General features: G+C 39.3%; 1 protein-coding gene across 3 annotated transcripts in view; it reads left to right on the plus strand.

Moving 5' to 3' along the window:
- A2ML1 (alpha-2-macroglobulin like 1) overlaps nucleotides 1-25245 on the plus strand; it is a 74714-nt gene that overhangs the window by 16893 nt on the left and 32576 nt on the right. For 2 of the 3 annotated variants that reach the window (XM_014850963.3, XM_014850962.3), the window contains exons 1-4: nucleotides 20773-20917; nucleotides 21391-21574; nucleotides 21955-22117; nucleotides 22685-22737. In XM_014850963.3, the coding sequence (XP_014706449.2) occupies nucleotides 20790-20917; nucleotides 21391-21574; nucleotides 21955-22117; nucleotides 22685-22737 (528 nt within the window). In that variant the 5' untranslated portion in view covers nucleotides 20773-20789. Of the gene's footprint in view, nucleotides 1-20772; nucleotides 20918-21390; nucleotides 21575-21954; nucleotides 22118-22684; nucleotides 22738-25245 lie in introns of those variants that run through there. The other variant, XM_014850964.3, reaches the window with a different exon arrangement.

Consider the following 25245-nt stretch of genomic DNA (forward strand, 5'->3'; position numbering starts at 1 on the left):
AAAAGATTGAAATCATACAATTTATATTCTCTAACCAAATGGAAAAATTAGAAACCAATAGCAGAAAGAATTTAGGGAAATTCACAGCTATGTGGAAGTTAAACAACATACTCCTAAGTAACCAGCGTGTCAAAGAAGAAGTCACAAAGAAATTGGAAAATAATTTAAGATAAAGGAAAATGAAGAGACAGTATACCAAACTTACAGGATGCAGTGAAAGCAATGGTCAGAAGAAAATTTATACTGTAAACACCTACATTAAAAAAGAAGAAAGTGGGGCTGGCCTGGTGGTGCAGCAGTTAAGTGCACACGTTCCACTTCAGCAGCCCGGGGTTCACAGGTTCGGATCCCGGGTGCGGACATGGCACCGCTTGGCAAGCCATGCTGTGGTAGGTGTCCCACATATAAAGTAGAGGAGGATGGGCACGGATGTTAGCTCAGGACCAGTCTTCCTCAGCAAAAAGAGGACGATTGGCAGTGGATGTTAGCTCAGGGCTAATCTTCCTCAAAAAAAAAAACAAAAAAAAAGGAACTCATATCAATGAGCTAAACTTCCATCTTAAGAACTAAAAAGAGAAGAGCAAACTAAACCCAAAGCAAGCAGACAGAAGGAAATAATAGAAATATTAGAGTGAAAATTAATGAAATAGAGACTAGAAAAACAAGTGAGAATATCAGTGAAATCATAGTTGTTTCTTTAAAATGATCAGCAAAATTAACAGACTACTAGCTAGACTAACCAAGAAAAAAAAGAGAAGACTCAAATGACTAAAATCAGGAATGAAGTAGGGAACATTACTATTGACTTCGCAGAGATTAAAATAGATTATAAGGGAATACTATGAAAAATTGTACATCAACGAATTAGATAACCCAGAAGAAATAGGTTCCTAAAAAGACACAAACTACCAAAACTGACTCAAGATAATAGAGAAAAGCTGAATAGACAGAAAGTAAAGTTAGTAATCAAAAAATTTCTCACAAAGAAAGCCAGCCCAGGTGGCTTCACTGATGCATCCTATCAAATGTTTAAAGAAGAATTAACACCAATTCTTCACAAACTGTTCCAAAAAACAGAACAGTAGAGAACACTACTCAACTCATCTATGAGGCCAGTATTACCCTGATATGAAAACCTGACTAAGACATCACACAAAAAACTAGAGACCAATATCCCTAATGAATATAGATGCAAAACTCCTCAACAAATAGCTAGCAAACTGAATGCAGCATTATGTAAGAAAGATTATACACTATGATCAAGTGAGATTTATCTCAAAGCAAAGTTGGTTTACCATCCAGAAATTAATTAATGTAATATACCGTATCAAAAAAATAAAGGACAAAACCACATGAATATCTCATTAGGCTCAGAAAAAGCATTTGGGCAATTGATAAAAACACTTGATAAATTAGGAATAGAAGGAAACTCCTTTGACTGGACAAAGGACATCTAGCAAGGCTGGTTCAACATTCAAAAATTCATATAATCCATCACATCAACAGATTAAAGAAAAAAGTGATCATATTGATAGATGCAGAAAAAGCATTTGACAAAATGCAACACCCATTCTTGATTAAAACGAAACAAAGCAAAACAAAATTCACAGCAAACTAGGAATAGAGGGGAACTTCCTCAACTTGACAAAGAACATCTACAAAAAAACCTACTGCCAATATCATACTTAATAGCGAGAAACTGTATACTTTCCTCCTAAGACCAGGAACAGGACAAGGATGTTTGCTCTCATCTTGCAAATAACAATCGTTTGTTTCTTTTGATTGCTAAGTACTACTTCGTGTATACTATCAAGTATTCCCTCTTCCATTTGCTTCTTTTTCAGGGACTATTTCTATTGATTTTTTTTTTTTTTCCTGCGTAAGGGTCATACTTTCTCGTTTCTCATAATTTTTTTTATTGAAAACTGAACATCTCAAATAATATAATGTGACATCTCTGGAAATCAGATTCTCCTTCTTCCTTATTGCTGTCACTGCTTTTTGTAGTTGTTATTTGTTGTTCAGTGACTTTTGAACTAATTCCACAGAATTTTTCAGTGTTAGAGTTTTTCAGTGTCCCTATGAATATCGCACTCCTCAGCTTTTTCCTTTTAAGCTTTTTGGTTAGTTATTGTTTGTGCCATCATCTGAGGCAGCTGTGATGTTAAAGCATTCAACAGAATCTCCCTCCACCCCAAGGTGTTTAGCACAGTACAAGTTTGTGTGAAGTTGAATAAAGAAAAACCTTTCCAGGTCTTTCCAAGAACCACTGGCAGACACGTCAAATAGTGATATTTCTTTGGGAGTGAGAGCCTTTCTGCTCCTCCCGGTGTTAGGAATGTAGACTATTATTTTTCAAACCTGTCGTGGAACTGGGGTAAAATAAAATGTCACAAAACTCACTGCTCTTACCATGATTCAGCTGTTTTTCTTAACTAAATGTTCCCTGGATTGCTGCAAGCCTTTGGTTGATTTCCAGAGTTCCAAAGCTGATTCTGACCATTTTTGCCAGGCTTTTTTGCTGCTTTTGTGAAGAGACAAACTTTTGGAGATCCTTACTGCATAATTTTTGCTGAAATCATCTCAATTAGGCTTTTTTGCTCTCATTTTTTTTTCATTTATTCATTCATTCATGTTTATTGAGTGTCTATCACAGTTAGACACTATCCAAGCAGGCTGAGGATATATGTTCTTTCCTGGGGCTCACATGTTATATAACGACAGTAAGAAAATACTGGTTGGTGGTGTTTAATTTTATCTAGATATCTTGCTGTAAAGAATTTATGTCCTACTTGTTCTCTTAAGCAGTCAACAAAAATGTACTGAATGCTTACTACATGCCCTGCATTGCTGAGTTTCTAGAAAACCTTTTGCTCTTCTCTCCCATCAATCCTGTAAAGTCTTCTTTTCCAGAAGACTTCACAGCGGCACTTCCATCTCTTACATTACCTTCCCCCTCCTTCCTCCAAAAATAGTACCTTCAAATTCAGAGGGGGTGGTTTCATATCGATAAGCCAGTGCCTTATAGAGGAAGTAATATGGTTAGGACTGGGGAGGATGGTCTTGTCTTTCAAAAAGGAAGACTTTTTTTTTATTTGAAAGAGCTTAAAGTTAAAAAGTAAGAAGGATAAAAGCATAAGGAAAACCTGGATGAGAGGTTCCCTGAAACTTCTCAGTTACTGTACTCCATTAAATTTTTCCTTACAACTCTGATCCAGGCCACAGATCTGTCTTCTATTTGTCATCAGTAGCACGTTCTAGGTACTAAAGCAAATGCTGTTCAGTGGCATTTCTTTAATATTTTTCTTGTTATTGAACTTTTCATTTGTGAATATTTTATGTTATGAAATATTTCCCTTGAAGTCCAAAAAACGCTCTTAAAATATATTTCCTATTGTGTCTAACATGCTCAAGATATATATATATATAGAAAGAGAGAGAAAAGAGATTGATTGATAATTGGCTCACGTGGTTGTGGAGGCTGGCAAGTCCAAAATCTGCAGGGTAGGCTGGCCCACTCAACCCTATCTCCAAATACAGTCACGTCCTGAGGTACTGGGCGTCAGGACTTCAACATATGAATTTTGAGGGGACACAACTCATTCCATAACAGTGATCAATAAGTATTTGTTTAAAAAAAGTCCTTCTCCCTGAGTAATTTGAGCGTGTGATCTCTGTTTTTCCTTTGCCTCTTTTAATATGAACTTTCAGTTTCCTTTCATTTCTTACTTTAGGAAACTAAATGTTGGTTCAGGTCCTGTTTAGCTTGGGTGGGGCTGGGTGGCAACCTCCTTTGCCCTGATGTGTTCATATTTGAACTTTGAAACACTGCCTACTTCACTTGAATGGATTTGAAAAGGAAAGAGTGAAGCCTATAATTAATAGAGAAGGGTGGAGACACAGAGGCAAGCAAGGAGTGGCCCTTGCTTCAGGTGCTTTCTCCCTTCCTTTTCCTCAGTATTATAACTTGATTGGATTGGCTATGCTCTCCAGAGGTAGAGCCTCCGATCAGCAGTCCTGACGTGGGGCAGAGACAGGCCTCTCTCTTCTAGCCTCCTCAGGAATGAGGAGAGCAGAAGGCTTGCTGAAGCTGCCCTCCCCTAGGGGATAGTACCAAGGAATAACCTAGGAGATTACCAAGTAAAGCGAGCAAGTGGCTTTTTGGACAGCAGAGTATTCAAAGAAAATGTTAGCAGATGGAAAACCAAAGGCTATAAGTGAAAAAGTGTAAATAATCTGGAAATAAGGAAATAACATCCTTGAGAAGAATGGTGTGGGACAAAATTATTAGAAAATGATCAAGAAAGCTAGGATAATATAAAGAAAGAAGAATTCCAAATACGCTAGAATAAAATTCTTTCCTTAGCTGTACTGAGTGCTTATTACCACTAATGTTTGGTGAGGATGAATTGAAAATTTATGAGTCCCCTTGAATGACAAATTACATATATGTAGTTATGCCTAAGATAATATGTAGCATAAGATAATAAGCTATTAGGATAAGATAATATATAATTAACATAATTCTTACTCCAGAAATACTTTTATTGTTTACAATAAAGGTCTATGTACAATCACAATAAGATTAGTTACCACATCCATCACCTCACATAGTTATCTTTTTTGTATGTATGTGGTGAGAACATTTAAGATCTATTGTCTTAGCAAATTTCGAGCATACAGTACAGTATTGTTAACTGTAATCACCATGCTGTACATTAGATTCCCCAGAACTTATTTTTACCCTTTGATCAACATCTCCCCATTTCCTCCACCCCCCAGCCCCTGGCAACTCCCATTCACTCTCTGAGTTTGAGTTTCTTAAATTCCACGCTTAAGTCAGATCATACAGTATTTGTCCTTCTCTGGCTGGCTTATTTCACTTAGCATAATGCCCTCAAGGTTCATCTATGATGTTGCAAGTGGCAGGATTTCCTTCTTTTTTTATGGCTGAACAGTATTCCATTGTATATATACACCATATTTTTTTTATCCATTCATTCAGTGACAGACACTTAGGTTGTTTCCACGCCTTGGTTATGAATAATGCTGCAATGCACATAGAGGTGCAGATAAGTCTTCGAGATAGTGATTTCATTTCCTTCAAATATATACCTAGAAGTAAAATTGCTGGATCATATAGCAGTTCTATTTTTAATTTTTGAGGGATCTCCATACTGTTTTCCATAGTTGCTGTACCAATTTAAATCCCCACCAATAGTGCAAAAGGGTTTCCTTTTCTCCACATCCTCATCAACAATTGTTATTCCTTGTCTTTTTGATAATAGCCATCTAACAGAGGTGAGGTGATATCTGATTGTGGTTTTGATTTGCATTTCCCTGATGATTAGTGATGTGGAGCACCTTTTCGTGTAACTGTTGACCATTTGTATGTCCTCTTTGGAAAAATGGCTATTTAGTTCCTCTGCCCATTTTTTAATTAGATTATTTGGTGTTTTGCTATTGAGTTGCATAAGTTCTTGATATATTTTGAATGTTAACTCCTTATCGGATAGATGGTTTGCAAATATTTTCTCCCATTCCATAGGTTGCCTTTTTATTTTGTTGATTATTTCTTTGGCTGTGCAGAAACTTTTTAGTTTGATATACTTATTCATTTTTGCTTTTGTTGCTTGTCCTTTGGGTGTCATATCCATAAAATCATTGCCAAGACCAATGTCAAGAAGGTTTTTCCCTATGTTTTCTTCTAGTAATGTTATCGTTTCAGATTTTACATTTAAGTCTTTAATACATTTTGAGATAATTTTTGTAAGTGGCGTAAGATAGGGGTCCAATTTCATTCTTTTTCATATGGATATCTAGTTTTCCCAACACTAGTTGAAGAGACTGTCTTTTCCCCATTGAGTATTCTTGGCTCCCTTGTCAAATATTAATTGATCATATATTCATTGATTTATTTCTGGGCTCTCAATTCTGTTCTGTTGGTCTCTGTGTCTGTTTTTATGTCAGTACCATACCGTTTTGATTACAATAGCTTTGTAATATACTTTGAAATCAGCAAGTGTGATGCCTCCAACTTTGTTCTTCTTTCTCAAGATTGCTTTGGCTATTTGGGGTCTTTTGTGTTTCCATATGGATTTTAGGATTTTTTTTTTTCTATTTATGTAAACATCCCATTGGATTTAGTAGGAATTGCATTGAGTCTATAGATTGCTTTGGATAGTATGGGCATTTTGACAATTTTAAATCTTTTGATCCATGAAATGATATATCTTTACATTTATTTGTCTTCTTCAATTTCTTTCATTAATGTCTTATGTTTTCAGTGTACAAATCTTTCACCTCCTTGGTTAAATTTATTCCTAAATATTTCATTGTTTTTGATGCTATTGTAAATGAGATGGTTTCTTTATTTCTTTTTCAGATAGTTCATTGTTTAAAGTTTCCAAAAGGCAAGACTGGCCCCATCAGCAGATAAAAGCTACCTGACACCTACCCTTCATGGACATCTCAAGGGGGGTAGATAAAAGGGAAAGATTGGTATCGAATAGAACCATGTATTTAGAGACAAGTAGTTATTAGCAATAGAAAATGGAATATAGTTCAGGATATCTCAAAATTCTGGGTTTCATGTTTCTCTAAATTGGTGTTAATTTTCATATAAACTTTCTGTAGCCTATGAATGTTTTGTAATAAAATTGATTATTAAGAATTTATTAGATGGGGCCGGCCCGGTGGCACAGCAGTTAAGTTCATACGTTCTGCTTCTTGTTGGCCCAGGGTTCGCTGGTTAGGATCCCGGGTGTGAACATGGCACCGCTTGGCATGCCATGCTGGGTAGGCATCCCACATATAAAGTAGAGGAAGATGGGCATGGATGTTAGCTCAGGGCCAGTCTTCCTCAGCAAAAAAGAGGAGGACTGGCAGTAGTTAGCTTGGGGCTAATCTTCCTGAAAAAAAAAAAGAATTTATTAGATGTAGACTAAAACCTAGATTTGAAGTACTAGTTTTCCCTGTGTGCATATCAATCAGAGCCTCCAGAGGCAACACAAAGTGTTCCAAAGAGTTCTGGTGTGTGTATGTATGTGTGTGCCTGTTGTATGTCTGTCCTGGGAATGAGGGAAACATGGAGGGATTATTTTAAACTGTAGAAACGAGTTCCCTAGGACATTCCTAACAAAGCTCTGAAGAAATATTTATGGAAAATTCAGTCATGATCTCACCAGTACTCTCCAGTATTGACTGATTAGCTGAAAGCATATGTAGTCTGACTGTGCACCCTGGAGAGGTTTCCAAATGAACGTATATATGAATCTTTTAATTTTATTTATTTATTTATTTATTTTTTGAGGAAGATCAGCCCTGAGCTAACTGCTGCCAGTCCTCCTGTTTTTGCTGAGGAAGACTGGCCCTAAGCTAACTTCTGTGCCCATCTTCCTCTACTTTATATGTGGGATACCTGCCACAGCATGGCTTGCTGAGTGGTGCCATGTCCGCACCCAGGATTTGAACTGGCAAACCCCTGGCTGCCGAAGCAGAACGTGCACATTTAACCCTGCGCTACCGGGCCGGCCCTTATATGAATCTTATATTCTGGGCCTTTGAATGCTAACCAACTACTCCAGGGTGTAGATTAAGTTTAAAGGATAACATTCACTGTTTTCCTTATGCATCACTGCTTATATGGATATATTTTAAAGAAAATTATAGACAATAAACAGAGGCAGCTCCTCATATTTTCTGAGCAGCTCTCCTTTCCCATCAAGGGAGAGTTCATCTGGATTCATTCCATAGAGAGCTCATTAGTGTTGGCATCCTGTTTCTTCTACCCCATGTGGTTACTATTTTCACTTTACTCCGGGTAGCAGAATACCAGACTAGAATTGTAGATGATAAGCCCAGAGAAGTCCTGGGAGAAAAAGACTGCAAGAGACAGAGGATGAAGAGAGAAGGAAGAAGTTTCATGGCCTCATTCTATTGGACATTGGTGGGGAAATGCAGGAGAGAGATTGGCATTCTGCATCTTTATTAATCAGAACTTTGCTCTCAACTCCAGGAAGCCTTTCTCACTAACTACTCCTAGATCCAGCATTACAGCAGTGGTTCTCAAAGTGTGGTCCCTGGACCAGCAGCATCAGCATCACCTGAGAACTTGCTCAAAATAAAAATTCTCATCCCTCACCACAGACCAATGGATCAGAAACTCTGGGACTGGGGACTAGCAAAACGTCTTTCAATAAGCATTTTGTCGTCTCCCTTATTAATAAATCACCTGAGACAAAAGGTGGGTTCTTCTGCCCATAGGATGTGAAGTTAGCTATAGGAAAGAATAATTATTTAATGATGCCACTAATCATAAAATCATACCAAACGAGAGCCCCAAACATTGAAGAAAAGAAGGGAAGGAACATTCAAAGGGTTTTGGAGAGCAGGAGTAGAGGAAATTAATTTGGAGGTAATAAAGAGATGGAAGGGATGTGGGATAATCTTTGCCCTTTCTCCTCATTTATGCATTATTACTGAGCACCTGGGCTAGGGAAGAAAGATGGATGAGCTTTGATTCTCTAAAGAGTTTCACAGAATGGGTGGGAAAAAGAGGCATATAAGTAAAGAGTGACAAGATATGATGGCTAGTGCTGTGGTCAAGTTCACTGAAGTTTCAGGGCACAGAAGAAAGGAATTATTTCTCTCTGGAGTTGGAAGAATATAAGGTGGGTTAGAAATGCCTTCATAGAGGTGTTAGCTGAACCTGGAAAGATGATGAGAAATTCTCCAAGTAGAGAAGGAGAAAAGCAGTCCGGGCAAAGGTAATGGCATGGGCAACAGCACATGCATTAAGAAGCTGTCTTTCAAGTTTTTTCCTGTCTGCTTGCTGTCTCTGGGCCTTCTGCTGATCGTGTGGAATCCTCAGTGCACCCAAAGAGAAATAAACATCTGCCCACAAATCTTTTTCTTTTCAATGAAATTTGCCAATTTTTTAAATTTAAGAAATGCTAGAATAGGGGCCGGCCTGGTAGCATAGTGGTTAAGTGCACACACCACTTTGGCAGCCCGGGGTTCATAGGTTCAGATCCTGGATATGGACCTACACATCACTCACCAAGCCATGTTGTGGTGGCATCCCATGTACAAAATAGCTCAGTGACAATCCTCCTCCAGCAAAAAGAGGAAGTTGGCAACAGATCAGGGTCAATCTTCCTCACCAAAAAAAAAACCCCTTTATTTTCAAGAGTCCAAGTATATAAGATATGTGCCATTTTTGTTCTCATTTTATAGATGAGGAAACCAAAGCACAAAGAGGTTAATAACTTGTCATAATTCACACAGCTAATGAATGGCATCCTTTGTACAGATTCTTTGCACAATTATCTTTTTTTCTGCAAGATTGGTGTCTTCTGGTTGCCAAGGCAGTAAATAGCTGTTTTAGTGGTTACCCTGAGGTTTGTATTCAAAATCTCATGGATAAGATAGTCCCTTTTCTGATGGCCTCTGATTTCCTTAGACTAAACCGAATCAGTCTCTTTCCTCTTCCCCTCCTAAGTTGTTTTTCTCACATCTTATTCCATCTTGTGTTATGAGTTTGTGGTTAAAATGACAAGATTATCTTTGTTTTTGGTGTTTTCCTTCCCTTTGTCTTTAATGCTATACTTCAGTATTTGCTATCCTGCTCTGATTCTGTCTACCTATTTATCTCCTTACTCAGTGCTTTGTAACCCCTTTCTCCCTTTTTTCTTTTTTCAGGTATGAGGGCCTTCTTGAGGATTTCTTGTAGAGGGGGGTCTTATGGCTATGAACTCCCTTAGCTTATGTTTGTCTGGGAAAGTTTTTATTTCTCCATCATATCTGAAGGATATTTTCACTGAATAGAGTATTCTTGGCTGAAAGGTTTGAATATGTCATTCCAGTCTCTCCTAGCCTGTAAAGATTCTGCAGAGGAAATCTGCTGAAAGCCTGATGGGGGTTCCTTTGTAGATTATTTTCGTCTGCCTTGCCGCCCTTAGTATTCTTTCTTTGTCATTCAGTTTTGCCAGTTTCACTACTATATGCCTTGCAGTAGGTCTTTTTACACTGACATATTTAGGAGATCTGGCAGCCTCTTCCACATGGATTTCCTTCCCTAGGTTTGGGAAGTTCCCTGCTATTATTTCTTTGAACAAGCTTTCTACTCCATTCTCTTTCTCTTCTCCTTCTTGAATACCTATAATTCTTATGTTGCATTTCCTAATTGAGTTGGATATTTCTCAGAGACTTTCTTCATTTCTTTTTGGTCTTAGTTCTCTCTCCTCCTCTATCAGGAGCATTTCAACATGGCTATCTTCGATTATGCTGATATGCTTCTCTGTGGTGTCCACACGAGCATTCAGGGAATCCATGTTTTGTTTTATGTCTTCCATTGTGTCTTTCATCTCTAATATTTCTGATTGATTCTTCTTTATTGTTTCAGTCTCTTTTGTGAAGTAGCTCCTGAACTTGTTGAATTGTTTCTCTACATTCTCTTTTACCTCATTAAGTTTTTTGATGATAGCTGTTTTGAATTCTTTGTCATTTAGATTACATATTTCTGCATCCTCAGGACTGATTTCTGGGTACTTGTCATTTTCTCTCTGGTCTAGAGATCTAATCTAATGTTTGATATTGCTAGAAGGAGTGGCTCTGTTTTTTCACATTCTTGCATTATTTGGCCACAGTTACCACCTATCACCACTGGGTGGAGGTCCAGAGCCCCATATTCTGAGCCCTCTGCCTTCAGCTGAAATCCTAGAGGCTGGAGCCATGCTGAGCAGGTGGAGGGAGAGGTGCTTTCTCCTGTGTACTCTTGGGGTTTTCTCCCTCTGCTGTCCCTGTCTGCTCTCCTGGGATGTTGGCTTGATAATGTCAGCCCCTGTGAGATCTTTCATCCCAGTAGAGGCCTTCCCTGTAGGCTGTAAAGGCCCTCAGGAGTCCTTGGTGTTCCCACGAACAAACGTCCCCTCCCTGTTCCTTCCCTCTTGGAGGCCTCCTGTGGTCCCAGATCGCAGTCTTTAGGGGAGGGAGCAATGTTTTCTCTTACCCCTTTCCACCTCCTCCCAGGGGAGCTCCAGCCTCTCTGGCCTCCATCATATGGCTGCGTGTGTCTCTCCAACGTTTTTGTGTTGTGTTTGAATGTCCTCTGTTGGAGTATGAATGTTTATTCATTGTATGTCTGAGGGGAAAGATCACTGGAAAAACTTACTCTGCCATGATGTTGACGTCACCAGTAAATAGCTGTTTTAAATCTCCCTTAGCAGTATAGTTAGTTTCTTGGGAATACAAGATAAAAACATTTATATATAAATAAGCACCCCTCTTTAGCTTGGGCATTTCTATTTTTCCATTGCATGGGTAATAGATTACTGGATGCAAAGGTAGCTCCCATAGCTGGAACAATACCTGTCTCCATTCTAGCTTCTCTCTTAGATCCACAGAATTGGAAAATGTTCAATAAGATCCCAAAGTTAACAAATCATCTGTACTAGAATCAAAGGACCAGGGTAAAAGAAGATTCATGGCTGGAGAGAATAAAGGTGTCTTTACTGGGATTTTAGAAAAGCTGAGAGAAGTAGACATGTAGTGGTAGGCCCTGAACGAGTTACAGAGGGAAGAAAAGAAATATTTAGAATCAGAAAATTCAAAATAGGAGAGAAGGAAAAGGTGCCAAAGGAATTATGCTAAGCAGATTCTACAATGTTTCTTTCTTCATTTATCATTCTATCTTGACATGTAAAAAATGCCTCACCCCTACGTCATACTCAGAATGAACTATTTTTTGCTTTAGGCAGTCATTTATCTTTTAGAGTTATTGGAAATTGATTTAAATGTCTTTTATATTTTATTTGATACAATTTAGAACTTCATTTATTTGTGCAGTTTTTGTATGGTGTCTTATTTCAGGAGTCAGCAATTTTTTTCTCTAAATGATCAGACAGTAAATAATGTAGGCTTTGTATGCCATATGGTCCCTTGTAATGCCTCAGATCTACCATGGTAGCACAAAAACAGCCATAGACAATATGTAAACAAATGAGTGTTACTGTGCTCCAATAAGACTTTATTTAGAAAACCTGTAGCAGGCTGCATTTGACCTGCAGGCCATAATTTGTCAACCCCTGTCTTATATCTTCTGCCTTAAAAACTCTATTTAATAGTTCACGTAGCACAGATCTACTAGCAATAAATTCTCTCAGCTTTTGTTTACCTGAAAAAGTCTTTTTCTCCTTCAATACTGAAAGATATTTTTGCTGGGTACAGAATGCTAGATTTCCTTTTTTTTTCTTCCTTTCAGCGTTTTAAAGATACCAATCTATTGTCTTCTGGTTGACATTGTTTCTCATGAGGAGTTTGCTATAATTCTTAACTTTGTTCTTCTATATGTAATGTATGTTTTTTCTCTGGTCACCTTCAAGACTTCCTATTTATCTCTGATTTTCAGCATTTTGAATATGATGTCATTAGTGTGTTTTATTGTGGTATTTATCCTGTTTGGAATTCTAGAATTTATGGGTCTGTTGTTCGGTCTTTTGTTATTTTTGGAAAATTCTCATCTGTTATCTCCTTACACATTTCTTCTGCTTGTTCTTTCTCTCTTCTCCTTCCAGAATTCTGATAACATTTACATCAAACCATGTGACATCATCCTGCAGCTCTTGGATACTCTGTTCAGTTTTTTGCTTGTGTTTCAGTTGGTTACTTTCTATTGACATATCTTCAGGGTAGCTATTGGTTGATTATTTCCTCAGCTGGGTCAAGTTTACTAGTGAGGCTGTAGAAGGAGCTGCTCATCTCTGATACCATATTTTTTATTCTCAGCATTTTTATTTGACTTTGTTGCTTCCATCTTTCTTTTGAAATTCTCCATCTATTCATGGATGTAGTCCACCTTTTTTATTAGATCATTTGACATATTACTTTTAACCATCTTAAAGTCCCCTCTTTGATATTTCTAACATCTAGATTGGCTGGATCTGGTTCTGTCCGTTGCTTTCTATCTTGACAGAGGGCTGTGTTCTTCTTCTTTCTTTCTTTTCCTCTTCCTCTTCCTCCTCCCTCTCCTTCTCCTCCTTTTTCTTCTCCCTCCTCCTCCTCCTCTTTTGGTAAGTCATATAAATTTTTATTGAATGTCAGATACGTATAGAACAGGAAAGATTTAGGTAAATAGTATTTGTGCCTAGAAGTGGACATGCTTCTTCTCCAGCAGTTTAGCATGGTGGATGGAGTCAATCTAGTTAAAAAGTGAGCTGGATTTAGGTTTTACTATTGCCAAGATTACTTCCAGTGCACCACAGGCTTCGAATTCTTATGGTACCCTTTGCTTACGGTGGGGTCTGGAATGCCAGAGGGTTTTTTCAATGTTTGTTCTCTACACTCAGCTCTCAACCTTCCCTGTACACTTTGTAGGCATCACAGAGGTAGTCCCTCACCATGTTCTTGCCCCTCTGCCAGTGACAGACTGCTATTCCTCGTTACTTGGTATCTGCTAGGGTGGTGGTGATGGGCAGAATGGTTCTCTATTGTCCTCTTCATCTTCAGTCTTAGGTAGGTTTCATATGCCTGGGCACTGGAGAATGAGGTTTTCTCAGCGTTCCTGCCTCTCCTCCCTGCCAAACTCTGCTTGGTATCTGTGGCAGGTCTTGTGTGGGAAAGATTTTCCTGCCCCTCCTTCAGTTTTAGGAGACCTCTAAAAGTATTGGTATAATATTCTGGACTGAGAACTCTTCCTTTCCTTCTCCCAGGGGTAGAGTTTTTTCCCACTATCCTTCCCCAGGCAACAATGGGTCTTTACCTGTGCAACAATGGGGGCAACAGTACTTGCTGCTCCTCCCCAGATGCTTAAGCCTTTTGAGAGAAGAGTATGGGCAGCTGGGGCCTCTGCTTCAGTGATAGAGGATACTGTCCTCTGTGCCCATATTACGAAAGGAGGCTTTTCTCAGTCTCTCACCCTTGCCCATTCTTTCTTGCGAGCATCTGGTAAAGATCATGGGAAAGAGCCTGTGAGTAAGTACAAGCTCCCCTTGCTTCTATGGCACACAGAGATTCTTTGTAGTTACTCTGGCCCACACTAGCCCTTTAGCAATTCATTAAAATTTTAGCTGTGTTCTTCTTACTTACTTCTGTGATGGTCCACATACTTCCCATGCTCTGGCACAGATGAGACAGTCCACGCATCCAGTCTTGCTCTGGAGGAACTGTGCCTCCTTGTATTTCAGGCTACTTAGTTGACCTCCAACCTCAGCTCAGCTCTTAGATTCAACTTTTTGGTGCAAGAAAAGTTGTGATTTTGCAGGTTTTTTCTCATTGTCAGGGAGAGAGCAATACCCTCCAGTTTTTTACATCCTAAGTAGAAGTGGAACTTCCTATGTATTGTTTTGTATCATTCCCTCCCCCCTCCATTCAATTATCACTGAAAGCAATTTCTCTTTTCATAAAAACATTTTTTCATGTATTTGTTTGTTTATATTGAGGTAACTGGTTTATAACATTACATACATTTCAGATATACATTGTTATATTTCGACTTCTGTATAGACTGTATCGTGTTCACCACAATGTGGTGTATTTAGATATTGTGTATCTAAACATATCTAAAAGTCTAGTTGCCATCTGTCACTGTACACGTGTGCTCCTTTACCCCTTTTGCTCTCCTCTAGCCCCCGTTCCCCTCTGGTAACCACTAATTTGTTCTCTGTATCTATGTGTTTTTTTGTTTTTTTGTTTATCTTCCATAAATGAATGAAATCACATAGTATTTGTCTTCCTCTGACTTATTTTGCTCAGCATAACACCCTCAAGGTCCATCCACATTGTTGCAAATAGCAAGGTTTTATCTTTTTCTTCTGGCTGAGTAGTATTCCATTGTGTGTGTGTATATATATATATATATATATATATATATATATATATATATATACACCACATCTTCTGTATCTATTCATCTGTTGATGGGCATTAGGTTGTTTCTAAGTCTTGGGTATTGTGAATAATGCTATAATAAACATAAGGCTGCATATATCTTTTTGAATTACTGTTTTCATGTTCTTTGGATAAATACCCAGAATTAGAATAGCTGGATCATATAGTATTTCTATTTTTAATTTTTTGAGGAATCTCCATACTGTTTTCCATAGATGCTGCACCAGTTTGTATTCCCACCAGCAGTATATTAGGCTTCCTGAAAACATTATTTTTAATGGCTACGTAGTATTGCTTTGTATTAACATGACAATTTATTCAAGCAGACTCATATTATTAGGTATTGTAATAGACTTAATGTTTTATTTTCCCAGCATTTTTACCCCAACTCACTTCCTATGGAAAGGGGCTCCTTTCTTTAGAGGACTTCTCTTCCCCAATTCCATGTGGCTCTATGGGGTTGCCAATGGCAATACTGTATCACCCTGGCCTCTGGGTGGTAAGAATGACTCAGGTCTTGCCTATCACAGTATTCTGGCTACAGTAATTGATTCAGAGGTAAGCATGTGAGAGAAAGAGGAACAAAATACTTCTTCAGAAATTCCTAGGGGCCAGCCCCATGGCCGAGTGGTTAAGTTCACGCATTCCGCTTCAGTGCCTCGGGCTTCACAGGTTTGGATCCTGAGTGCAGAACTAGCACCACTCATCAAGCCATGCAGAGGTGGTGTCCCACACAGCAGAACTAGGAGGACCTACAACTAGGATATACAACTATGTACAGTGGGGGGCTTTGAGGAGGAAATAAAAAGAAGAGGAAGATTGGCAACAGATATTAGCTCAAGGTCAGTCTTCCCAAAAAACAGAAAGGAAGAAAAATTTCTATAACATAGATTAAACTTTTTGTCTACTGCAGTCATAGAGCTGGAAAAATATGGATAGAGGACTCACAGCTGCCATCTTCCCTACTACTTGAAGGAAACCCTGTGTGCAGTGGGAGACAAGCAAATAAGACTAAAAGGTTGGGAAAAATGAGACCTGGCAACATCAAGTCTCTAATTCCAGGCCATAAAGTCTTCGGAGTTTCTCTGGTTACTTCAGTTCTTTCTTCATGTCAGTTACCAAATCTCTTTTTTGTTTCAGTTGGTTTGATTTGGGTTGGTCATTGGTCCAGAAAGTATCCTCTCTAATTTAGACAGCCATGCATCACTTAATCACCGGGATACATTCTGAGAAATGCGTCATTAGGTGGTTCTGTCATTGTGGGAATATCATGGAATGTACTTACACAAACCTAGATGGGATAGCCTACTATCCCAGGCTATATGGTATAGCCTATTGCTCCTAGGCTACATGCCTGTACAGCATGTTGTACTGAATACTATAGGCAATTATAACACAATGGTAAGTGTTGTGTATCTAAACATAGGAAAGGTACAGTAAAAATATGATATAAAAGAAAAAATGTTAACACCTGTATAAGGCACTTACCATGAATGGAGCTTACAGGACTGGAAGTTGCTCTGGATGAGTCAGTGAGTGAGTGATGAGTGAATATGAAGGCGTAGGGCATTACTGCATACTACCGCAGACTTTATAAGCACTGAACACTTAGGTTACACTAAATTTATAAAAAAAATTCTTTCTTCAATAAATTAAGTTTAGCTTATTGTAACTCTTTTACTTTATAAACTTTTTAATTTTTTAAAACTTTTTGACTCTTGTAATAACACTTAGCTGAAAATACAAACACATTGTGGGACTGGCCCCATGGCCGTGTGGTTAAGGTTCTGTGTGCTCTGCTTTGGCAGCCCAGGTTCACCAGTTAGGATCCTGGGTGCAGACATACTCCACTTATCAGCTGTGCTGTGGAGGCATCCCGCATACAAAGTAGAGGAAAATTGGCACAGATGTTAGTTCAGGGCTAATTTTCCTCAAGCAAAAAAAAGAGGAAGATTGCTTATGGATGTTAGCTCAGGGCGAATCTTCCTCACCAAAAAACAAACAAACACATTGTACAGCTATACAAAAATATTTTATTTCTTTATACCCTTACTTTATAAGCTTTTTTTCTATAAAAAATTTTTTTCTACTTTTTGAACTTTTTTCTTAAATACTAAGACACAGAGACACACATGAGCCTAGGCCTACATAGGATCAGGATCATTAATATCACTGTCTTCCTCTTCCACATCTTGTCCCACTAGAAGGTCTTCAGGGGCAATAACACACTGTCATCTCCTTCGGTAACAATGCCTTCTTCTGGAACACCTCCTGAAGGACCTGCCTGAGGCTCTTCTTGAGGAGCTGTCTCTCTCTCCAGAAATATGTCCATGGTGGTTTGCTTGGTTTGTTTCTTTTTTTCATCATTGATTTCCTTGTAAGCATATAATACATCATGAACATTCCTTTCTATTAATGAAAACCTTTTGGTGTTGGTGTCCATGTTTTCCAGCTTTTTAAGGAGCTTGTTGAGGTCTACAAAAGCTTCTGCTAAACACTTTACTGTGAATTTTCTTGAGGGTTCTTCTCCTACAGTTTTTTTTCTCTTGCCTCTTCTTTGCTCTGCATCTCTGTTCCAGTTCCAACTGGAGCAACTCCTCACTAGTTAATTCTTCAGGAGCCAGTGTCTAGGAGCTCCTCAATGTCATCCTCGCCACACACCAGGTTAAAACTGTTTGTCGTCTCAACCACAGCCTTGTTGATTTTTACAACCTTCTCACCCTTGGCAAATCCTATGAAGTCGTGGACGAACTTCTTGAGTGTCTTCTTCCAGATGCCATTCATGCACTCCTTGGTGACATCACCCCAAGCCCAAGCAAGGTGTTTTGTTTTGTTTTTAAAGATTGGCACCTGAGCTAACATCTGTTGCCAATCTTTTTTTCTTTTTAAATTTTTCTTCTTCTCCCCAAAGCCCCCCCAGTACTAGATTGTATATTCTAGTTTAGGTCCTTCTGGTTGTGCTACCAAGCAAGGTTCTTGATGCAGTCATAGATGTTGTAATTCTTCCAGAATTGCATCAGTGTCTTCCTCAGTAGCAGCAATAGCCTGGACAAAGGTCCTCCTCAGGTAATAGCACTTAAAAGCTGAGTTTTTGATCCATTGGTTGGATCAAAGAGGTGGTGTTTGGAGGGAGAAGCACCACTTTGATATTGGGATGAATATCACCAATAAAAGGAGGATGTCCAGGAGCATCATCAACAATAAGCAAAATCTTGAGAGGTATGTTATTCTCCAAACAATACTTCCTCATTTCACTGGCATAGTGATGCAGGAGGGCATCTTGGAAGAGAAGCTGGGTCACCCATTACTCCTTATTGCTCCTATAGTGCAGTGACAGTGTGTGTTTACTGATATGCTTGAAGGCCCTGGGGTTCTCACTGTGCCAGATGACAAAGGGTTTCAATTTGTAGCCTGCAACATTGCCCCCAAGGAAAACTGTTTTCCTGTCTTTAAAAGCCTTGAAACGGGGCCAGCCCAGTGGCGCAGCAGTTAAGTTCGCATGTTCTGCTTCTTGGCTGCCCGGGGTTCTCCAGTTTGGATCCTGGGTGTGGACATGGCACTGCTTGGCAAAAGCCATGCTGTGGTGGGCGTCCCACATATAAAGCAGAGGAAGATGGGCATGGATATTAGCACAGGGCCAGTCTTCCTCAGCAAAAAGAGGAGGATTGGCAGTAGTTAGCTCAGGGCTAATCTTCCTACCCTTGAAACCTAGCATTGACTTGGCCTCCTTATGGGTCAAAGTCCTTTTAGGCATCTGTTTCCAGAATAGGGAGGTTTCATCCATATTGAATATTTCCTCTGGCAGGTAATTTTCCTCCACAATCAGCTTATCTCGAGTTTCCAAAACTTCTTCAGCTGCCTTCACATCAGCACTTGCAGACTCACCACTCACTTTCACATTATGTAATGAATAATGATTTTTGAATCGTTTAAAATCATACCACCCAGAGCTAGCAGTAAAACTAACATTGTAGCGAGCCAGCCTGGTAGCACAGCGGTTAAGTTCACACGTTCTGCTTTGGTGGCCCGGGGTTTGCTGGTTTGGATCCTGGGTGTGGACCTACGCACCGCTTGACAAGCCATGCTGTGACAAGCGTCCCACATATAAAAAGTAGTGGAAGATGGGCATGGATGTTAGCTCAGGGCCAGTCTTCCTCAGCCAAAACAGGAGGATCAGCAGCATATGTTAGCTCAGAACTAATCTTCCTCAAATAAAAAAAAAAATTAACATTGTAGTCAGGTCCAGCCTTTTCTGTCAACATCATAAACAAACTTTTTGCTTCAGCTGTGATCATCATGGTGCTGAGAGGGATATGCTTCTGTGTCTGGTCTTTATTCCAGGTCATTAGAAGATTCTCCATGTCTCTTTCTCAAATTTTTCTTAGTCTCTTTGCCTTCAATGAAGTAGATCCTTTAACAGCTTCTGTCACTTGTTCATCTTCTTCAAGATTGTAGCTATGGTGGAATAGGATATGCCTGACTGGCGAGCAAGAACCATCACTGATTTTTTGCCTTTGTAGTCCTTAAGCACTTTTAAATTTGTTTCCAGGTCAATCACTTGACATGGCCTCTTACTGGCAACAATGGCAGTGGCCTTTGTATGCTTAGTGGCCACGATGAACAAAACAACAAACGATTAAATCAAGTATAAAAGAAAATGATGCCTTCAAGAGATGCAGTAAACACGAGATGGATGAAGCTGCTGCCAGCATTACACAGCATACTGTTTTATAGTAAACTCTTTTTTTAATAAGTAGAAAGAGTACACTCTGAAATAATGATAAAAGGTATAGTATAGGAAATACTTGGCCCTGAAAACCCTATGAATAGCAGTGGAGCGTTGTTTGATATAGTGCCGGAAGATGAGAGAATGGCAAAAAAAAGACCAGGCTGGGTTCCGTTCTGCTGTCCACAGGGTCACCAGGAGTCGGAGTCCACTCCATGGCACTAGCAACAAATGGTAAATACATAAACCAGTAACATAGTTGTTTATTATTGTTATCAAGTATTATGTGCTGTACATAGTCGTACGTGCTGTACTTTTATACGACTTTCAGTACAGCAGGTTTTTTTACACCAGCATCACCACAAATGTGAGTAATGCATTATGCTACAATGTTATAATGGCTACCACATCACAAGGCAATAGGAATTTTTCAGCTCTATTATAATCTAATGGGACCACTGTCGTATATGCAGTCTGTCATTGACCAAAACATTCTGTGGCGCATGACTGTACTGTAGATGGCTTTCAAGTCTTGCCATTAAAAGGACACTGTGAAGAAACTCAATGTAGACGCACATTTTTTTTGCAAACTTGCATGTTCTTTTTCCCCATTAAGATACATTTCCTGAATAAGAGTTGCTGAGTCAAAAAATATGCAAATCTGAAAGGCTTTTGATGTGTATTGTGAAATTGCCCTCAGAAAGGTTGCCTAATTATGTTTTCTCTAGAGTGTGTATATCCCTATTTCCATACAGTTATAACAATACTGAGTAGTATTAATTTCTTTAAATTCCCAGTTAGATAGAAATATACTGCTTTCCTATTGATACTGCTTCCATACCTGTGTTCCCAAACATGCCTTAATAAAACAATAAAATGAGAAAGAAAAAAAAAAGGATCAAATAGGGATGGGAATTTGGAATGAATTCAGAAAAAAAGGGAGGAGTCCAAAACGTGTTCTGAGAGCTTTACCACTGTGAATACCCAGCCCTGGTTTTTCCCCTCAAACAGGTATTATGGACTGGCTGAGCCAGTATGAATGTTTCAGGGAAAAATACATTTGAGGAAGTGATGAGAAGCCCTACCCTGGTCTACACATTAGCCTGAGGCCCCAAAAGGTGATTGGCTGGAGCATCAGTCATAGCTCCACACCCTCCCTGGGGGGCAGTTAATATATATGCTACAGCAGGGGAGTAGACCTCTAGTTCCTGTTCCTGAGGAGGCTGTCCCACCCACAAAGATGTGGGCTCAACTCCTTCTAGGAATATTGGCCCTATCACCAGCCATTGCAGAAAAACTCCTCCCGTAAGTGCTGGGTGTCAGAGTTGATTCGGGGCAGATGGCTTCTTTGTCTCTCTTTCTGAAACAGAAATACGGATGAGAGAAGATAACTTCGATTTATTTTAATTTCCTTTTCATCTTTTCGCTTCTTTGGTTCCGTTTCTACTTTACCCAGAGAGAAAAGCTAAGGCACCAAGAAGAAGCTTTTAAAAAAGATAATATTAAAATGAGTAGATTCCTTGTGCCTTGTTCTCTGTAATGGAACGAGTTGCCTCCTTGGTACCCTAGGCATAGGTTCTCAGTGATGGTCTCCTTAATGGTGGGAAGTTTAAGGCTGTGCACTGTTATTTGTTACTGTCTGCTCCTCCCTTCTAGAAAATAAGGTTCATATAGGCAGGGGCTTGGTGTGTTTAATTCGTTGCTATATGCTGTGTGCTTAATTTTTCATTGAATGGATGAATCATTACTGCCCTGAAATCCGTTTTCTTCCTTAACAGAAACTACTTGGTGACATTACCTGCCACTCTTAACTTTCCCTCTACTCAGAGGGTTTGTTTGGATCTGAGCCCTGGGGACTATAATGTAAAATTTACCGTTACTCTGGAGACCAAGGACAAGACCCAGAAGCTTCTAGAACAGTCTGGAATGAAGAAGAGGCACTTACATTGCATCTCCTTTTTGGTAAGCACAGACTTAACCCCAGATCAATGCTTACTTTCCTGTTCTCGTCTCCAGGCACTTACCATAAGCCAACTTTAAGGATAATTTCTGCTCTCTTACTTTTGCCACGACCTTTAAGCCTATCTCCCCTAAACATAATGTCAGTTCCCCGCTATAGCTCATCCACAACTTCCTTAACTTTGGATTTCTTCTTTTAGTTCCTGACCTTAACTTCTTATATTATTGTTTCCATTCTTCCTGGCAGCTTGTTTTATGGCTCTACCCTCGCTACTCCATCTAACTCAGTTCATTCCTTTTACTCTCCCACTCTTGGGTTGAGACCAGTTGATTCTGTTCCCCCAATCTCCTACTTCTCCCCAGAGCTTCCCTCTTTTCATCAGGTACCCCCTCCTGCTGGTGGCACGGAAGAAGTGGCCACAATCCGGGTGTCGGGAACCGGAAAAAACATCAGCTTTGAGGAGAAGAAAAAGGTTCTAATTCAGAGGCAGTGGAATGGCATCTTTATACAAACTGACAAACCTGTCTACAACCCGGGGCAGCGAGGTAAAAGGCACACTTACGGATTAGACAAAAGACTGGGGGAACAGTTGCACAGACTCGTAAAAAGGGGCTTTGTGGTTTGGCGGTAGGCCTATTGGGCCAGGAGTGCAGAAGAGAGGAAGGTCTGGAGGGATGGAGTGTTAAGGGAGTTGAATATATGCCGTGTTACGCAGGCAAAAGAAGAGTGGATAGAGTTGCTACTGTGTGTGTGTGTATGTAAAACAAAAGTACAAATTTCTCCTGGAACGGAACGTGGCGAGTGTAATTGGATTGCTGGGTCTGGTAGCAAGCTGCTTGTGTATGCATAAGAGAGCCTCAAGGGAATTTGGCTGAGCTCCTGTTATTTGTATTTGTTCTTTCTTCCTTAGAGGCGCATTCAGTTCTGAGGTTTCAAAGCCAGGAACTGTGAAGAGAAACTGTTTTGGGGCTTTCTCTCTCTTTCAGACTAGGTTTTTTTAAAAAAGTAAAACCTGATGGGGTTTTGCTGACTCAGAAGTATGTGTGAGTGGAAGAAAGAAAGATTCCGAGAGGGGAAAATCCCCTTTGCTAATGATGCCCGTTCCCTTTTAGTGCATTTCCGCATTGTCAGCCTGAACAGCAACTTTCTTCCAGTGAACGACAAGGTGAGAATGTAGTGGGAGGAGGGAAAGGGAAAGGAGCAGGGCCGACTCAGAGAGAATGGGGGAAAGAGAAGAGATTCTTCCCAAGGGTGGGATGTGGTGAGGCCCTCTGGGGTGCAGAATGCATGTGGGACTTGAAGTACTAGCCTCAGGGTGTTCACGTCTGAATCCTCCTAGCCTCTGTCTGCCTGAAGACAAACAGAGATGTCTAGTTCTCAGCTGTGATAGCTTCACGTCAGTTAGGTTCACATTCCTGAGAGGATTACGTTCCCTGTCATTTTAAAAGAGTTTTTGCAAACTTCAAGATTTTCTCTCCAGGAATGACACCAACTGGAATGAACTGGCTTTGCAGTTCAGATATTAAGACATAATTCAGGAGAATATTTAACAAAAGGAAGAAATAAGAATATCCACCCCCGCTGTCTTTTTTTAGTATGATGCAAGGCAATTTATAAAATAGACAATTCTCTTAAGGCAACATTTAAAAAATACGTACCAAGGGTAAAAAATGTGATAACATCTGGCAAATACTTAAATTTTCCTTGAACAGCTCAATCCCTAGAATTGTAAGCCTTAGAAAAGGTTTGATCTCCATTCAGGCCACATACTTCCAAAATACTTACCTCTCAGACACCCCCGCTGTCTTTCTCCTTCAGTCACAGCCCACATATTCAAGTGAAAGTTTTAAAGATAGGAAAAGCTTTATTTTAGTTTCCATCTCCACGTTCTCAGAGATTCTGTTTCCTTTCCCCATGTACAGAGAAGCTATGAGCTTCTCCACCACTACAGGCGTACCTCGTGTTATGCGCTTCGCTTTATTGTGCTTTGCAGATATTGCGTTTTTTCACAAGACCCTTCACCAGCAAAAAGATTACAACTCACTGAAGGCTCAGATGATGGTTAGCATTTTTTAGCAATAAAGTATTTTTTAATTAATGTATATACATTGTGTTTTTAGACATAATGCTATTGCATACTTAATAGACTACAGTATAGTATAGTGTAAATGTAAATTTTATGTGCACTGGGAAACCAAAAAGTATATATATGACTTGCTTTATTGAGTTGTTTGCTTTATTGCGATGTTCGCTTTATTGCAGTGGTCTGGAACCAAACTCACAATATCTCTGAGATATGCCTGTATTTTCTTTCTCAATTTAGAATCTTTTTAGCTTCTCTTTCCTCTCACTTGTATCCTTTATTTGTTAGTTTAGTATAATTTTAAGTACTTTTTTCTTTTCAGACTGTTGATTCCAGAGCTGAAAAGAGGACATGCTAGGATCAGTGTGGCCACAGCCAGTTATGACTTGTGTTAGACTCTACTGCCCCCTGGAGGCTGATCTCCTAACTACCCCTGCTACATTATCTTTGCTCAAATTAAGCGGGATTACTGAGAGGTGCTCCATAGTTACTCTCTATTTCCCTTGTAAAATTACTCCTTCCTCCCCACTCCCTTCTTCTAGCCAGCTCCTCCCTCTAAGTTCCAATTTGAAACTCCAATTCAAAACACTGAAATTAAACAAAAGGAATTTTACTAAGAAACTGAGGGACAAACATTATGAGTTTACAGAACACAATATTTTATCCTCAAGCAGCTAAAGTATACTTGAGATTAGGTGACCCTGTCTAGTTTGGTTGCTACACCCGTTTGTTCAGAAAGCTCAGGCAGCTTCCAGCTGGAAATGCTATCTTCTTAGTTGAACACCTGTTTCCTTCCAGAGCTTGTTTCTGGCTCACTGGTGTGCTCCCCGATTCTTGACTCTCTGTTGAGAAAAGTACTTTGTCTTCTGAGGAAGTATTCTTTCTCTGGAATTCATAGCAATCCGTAGTAATCTCAGTGATATTTGCCTTCTTATTGTCTATATAGCCCCGGGTTTATGGAAGCCCTATTTTGCCTTGATCCTTGTCTCTCATTTTTGGGCTTTTCTGAAGAATTGGCATTACCCTTGATACCAAGGCTGATGTTTGTGTGTAGTGATGCTCTACTTCATCACTGCTTGGCATCACATGGTACTTGGCCCAAGAATCAAAGGCAAGCACCATCTTGATTTCCTTCTCTCTCCCTTCCAAGTGAGACCCAAACTTTGTACCGTCTCCGAGACCCCATATCTAAATTCCAGCATTCAATCTCATTTAGTGGCAAGTCCTTTTACAAGTATGTAATTCTAATTGGAAAACCATGAATCCCATAATAATACGGTGTCTAGTCATGTTTTTAATTATATTCACATCTAGACATTCTAATTATCTACTTCCTTGGCCATGATTTTGTAAAATTCTAACTACTATAGTTTAAAAAAATCAAAACATCTTATACAAACAGAAAAAACATAGCAAAAAGATAATTCTCTCATAGAAAGATTATCTTCAGCAGTTATTTTGTTTTCAACATTTTATTGTTAGAATTTTCAAACATAACACCAAGACTCAACATTTGTTTCATTTTGCCGTATATGTTTTAATCTATCATTTTTTCTGAATCATTTAAAAGTAAGTTGCAGACATCATGTT

This window comes from Equus asinus, chromosome 22 (genome assembly GCF_041296235.1).
Source record: "Equus asinus isolate D_3611 breed Donkey chromosome 22, EquAss-T2T_v2, whole genome shotgun sequence".
NCBI lineage: Eukaryota > Metazoa > Chordata > Mammalia > Perissodactyla > Equidae > Equus > Equus asinus.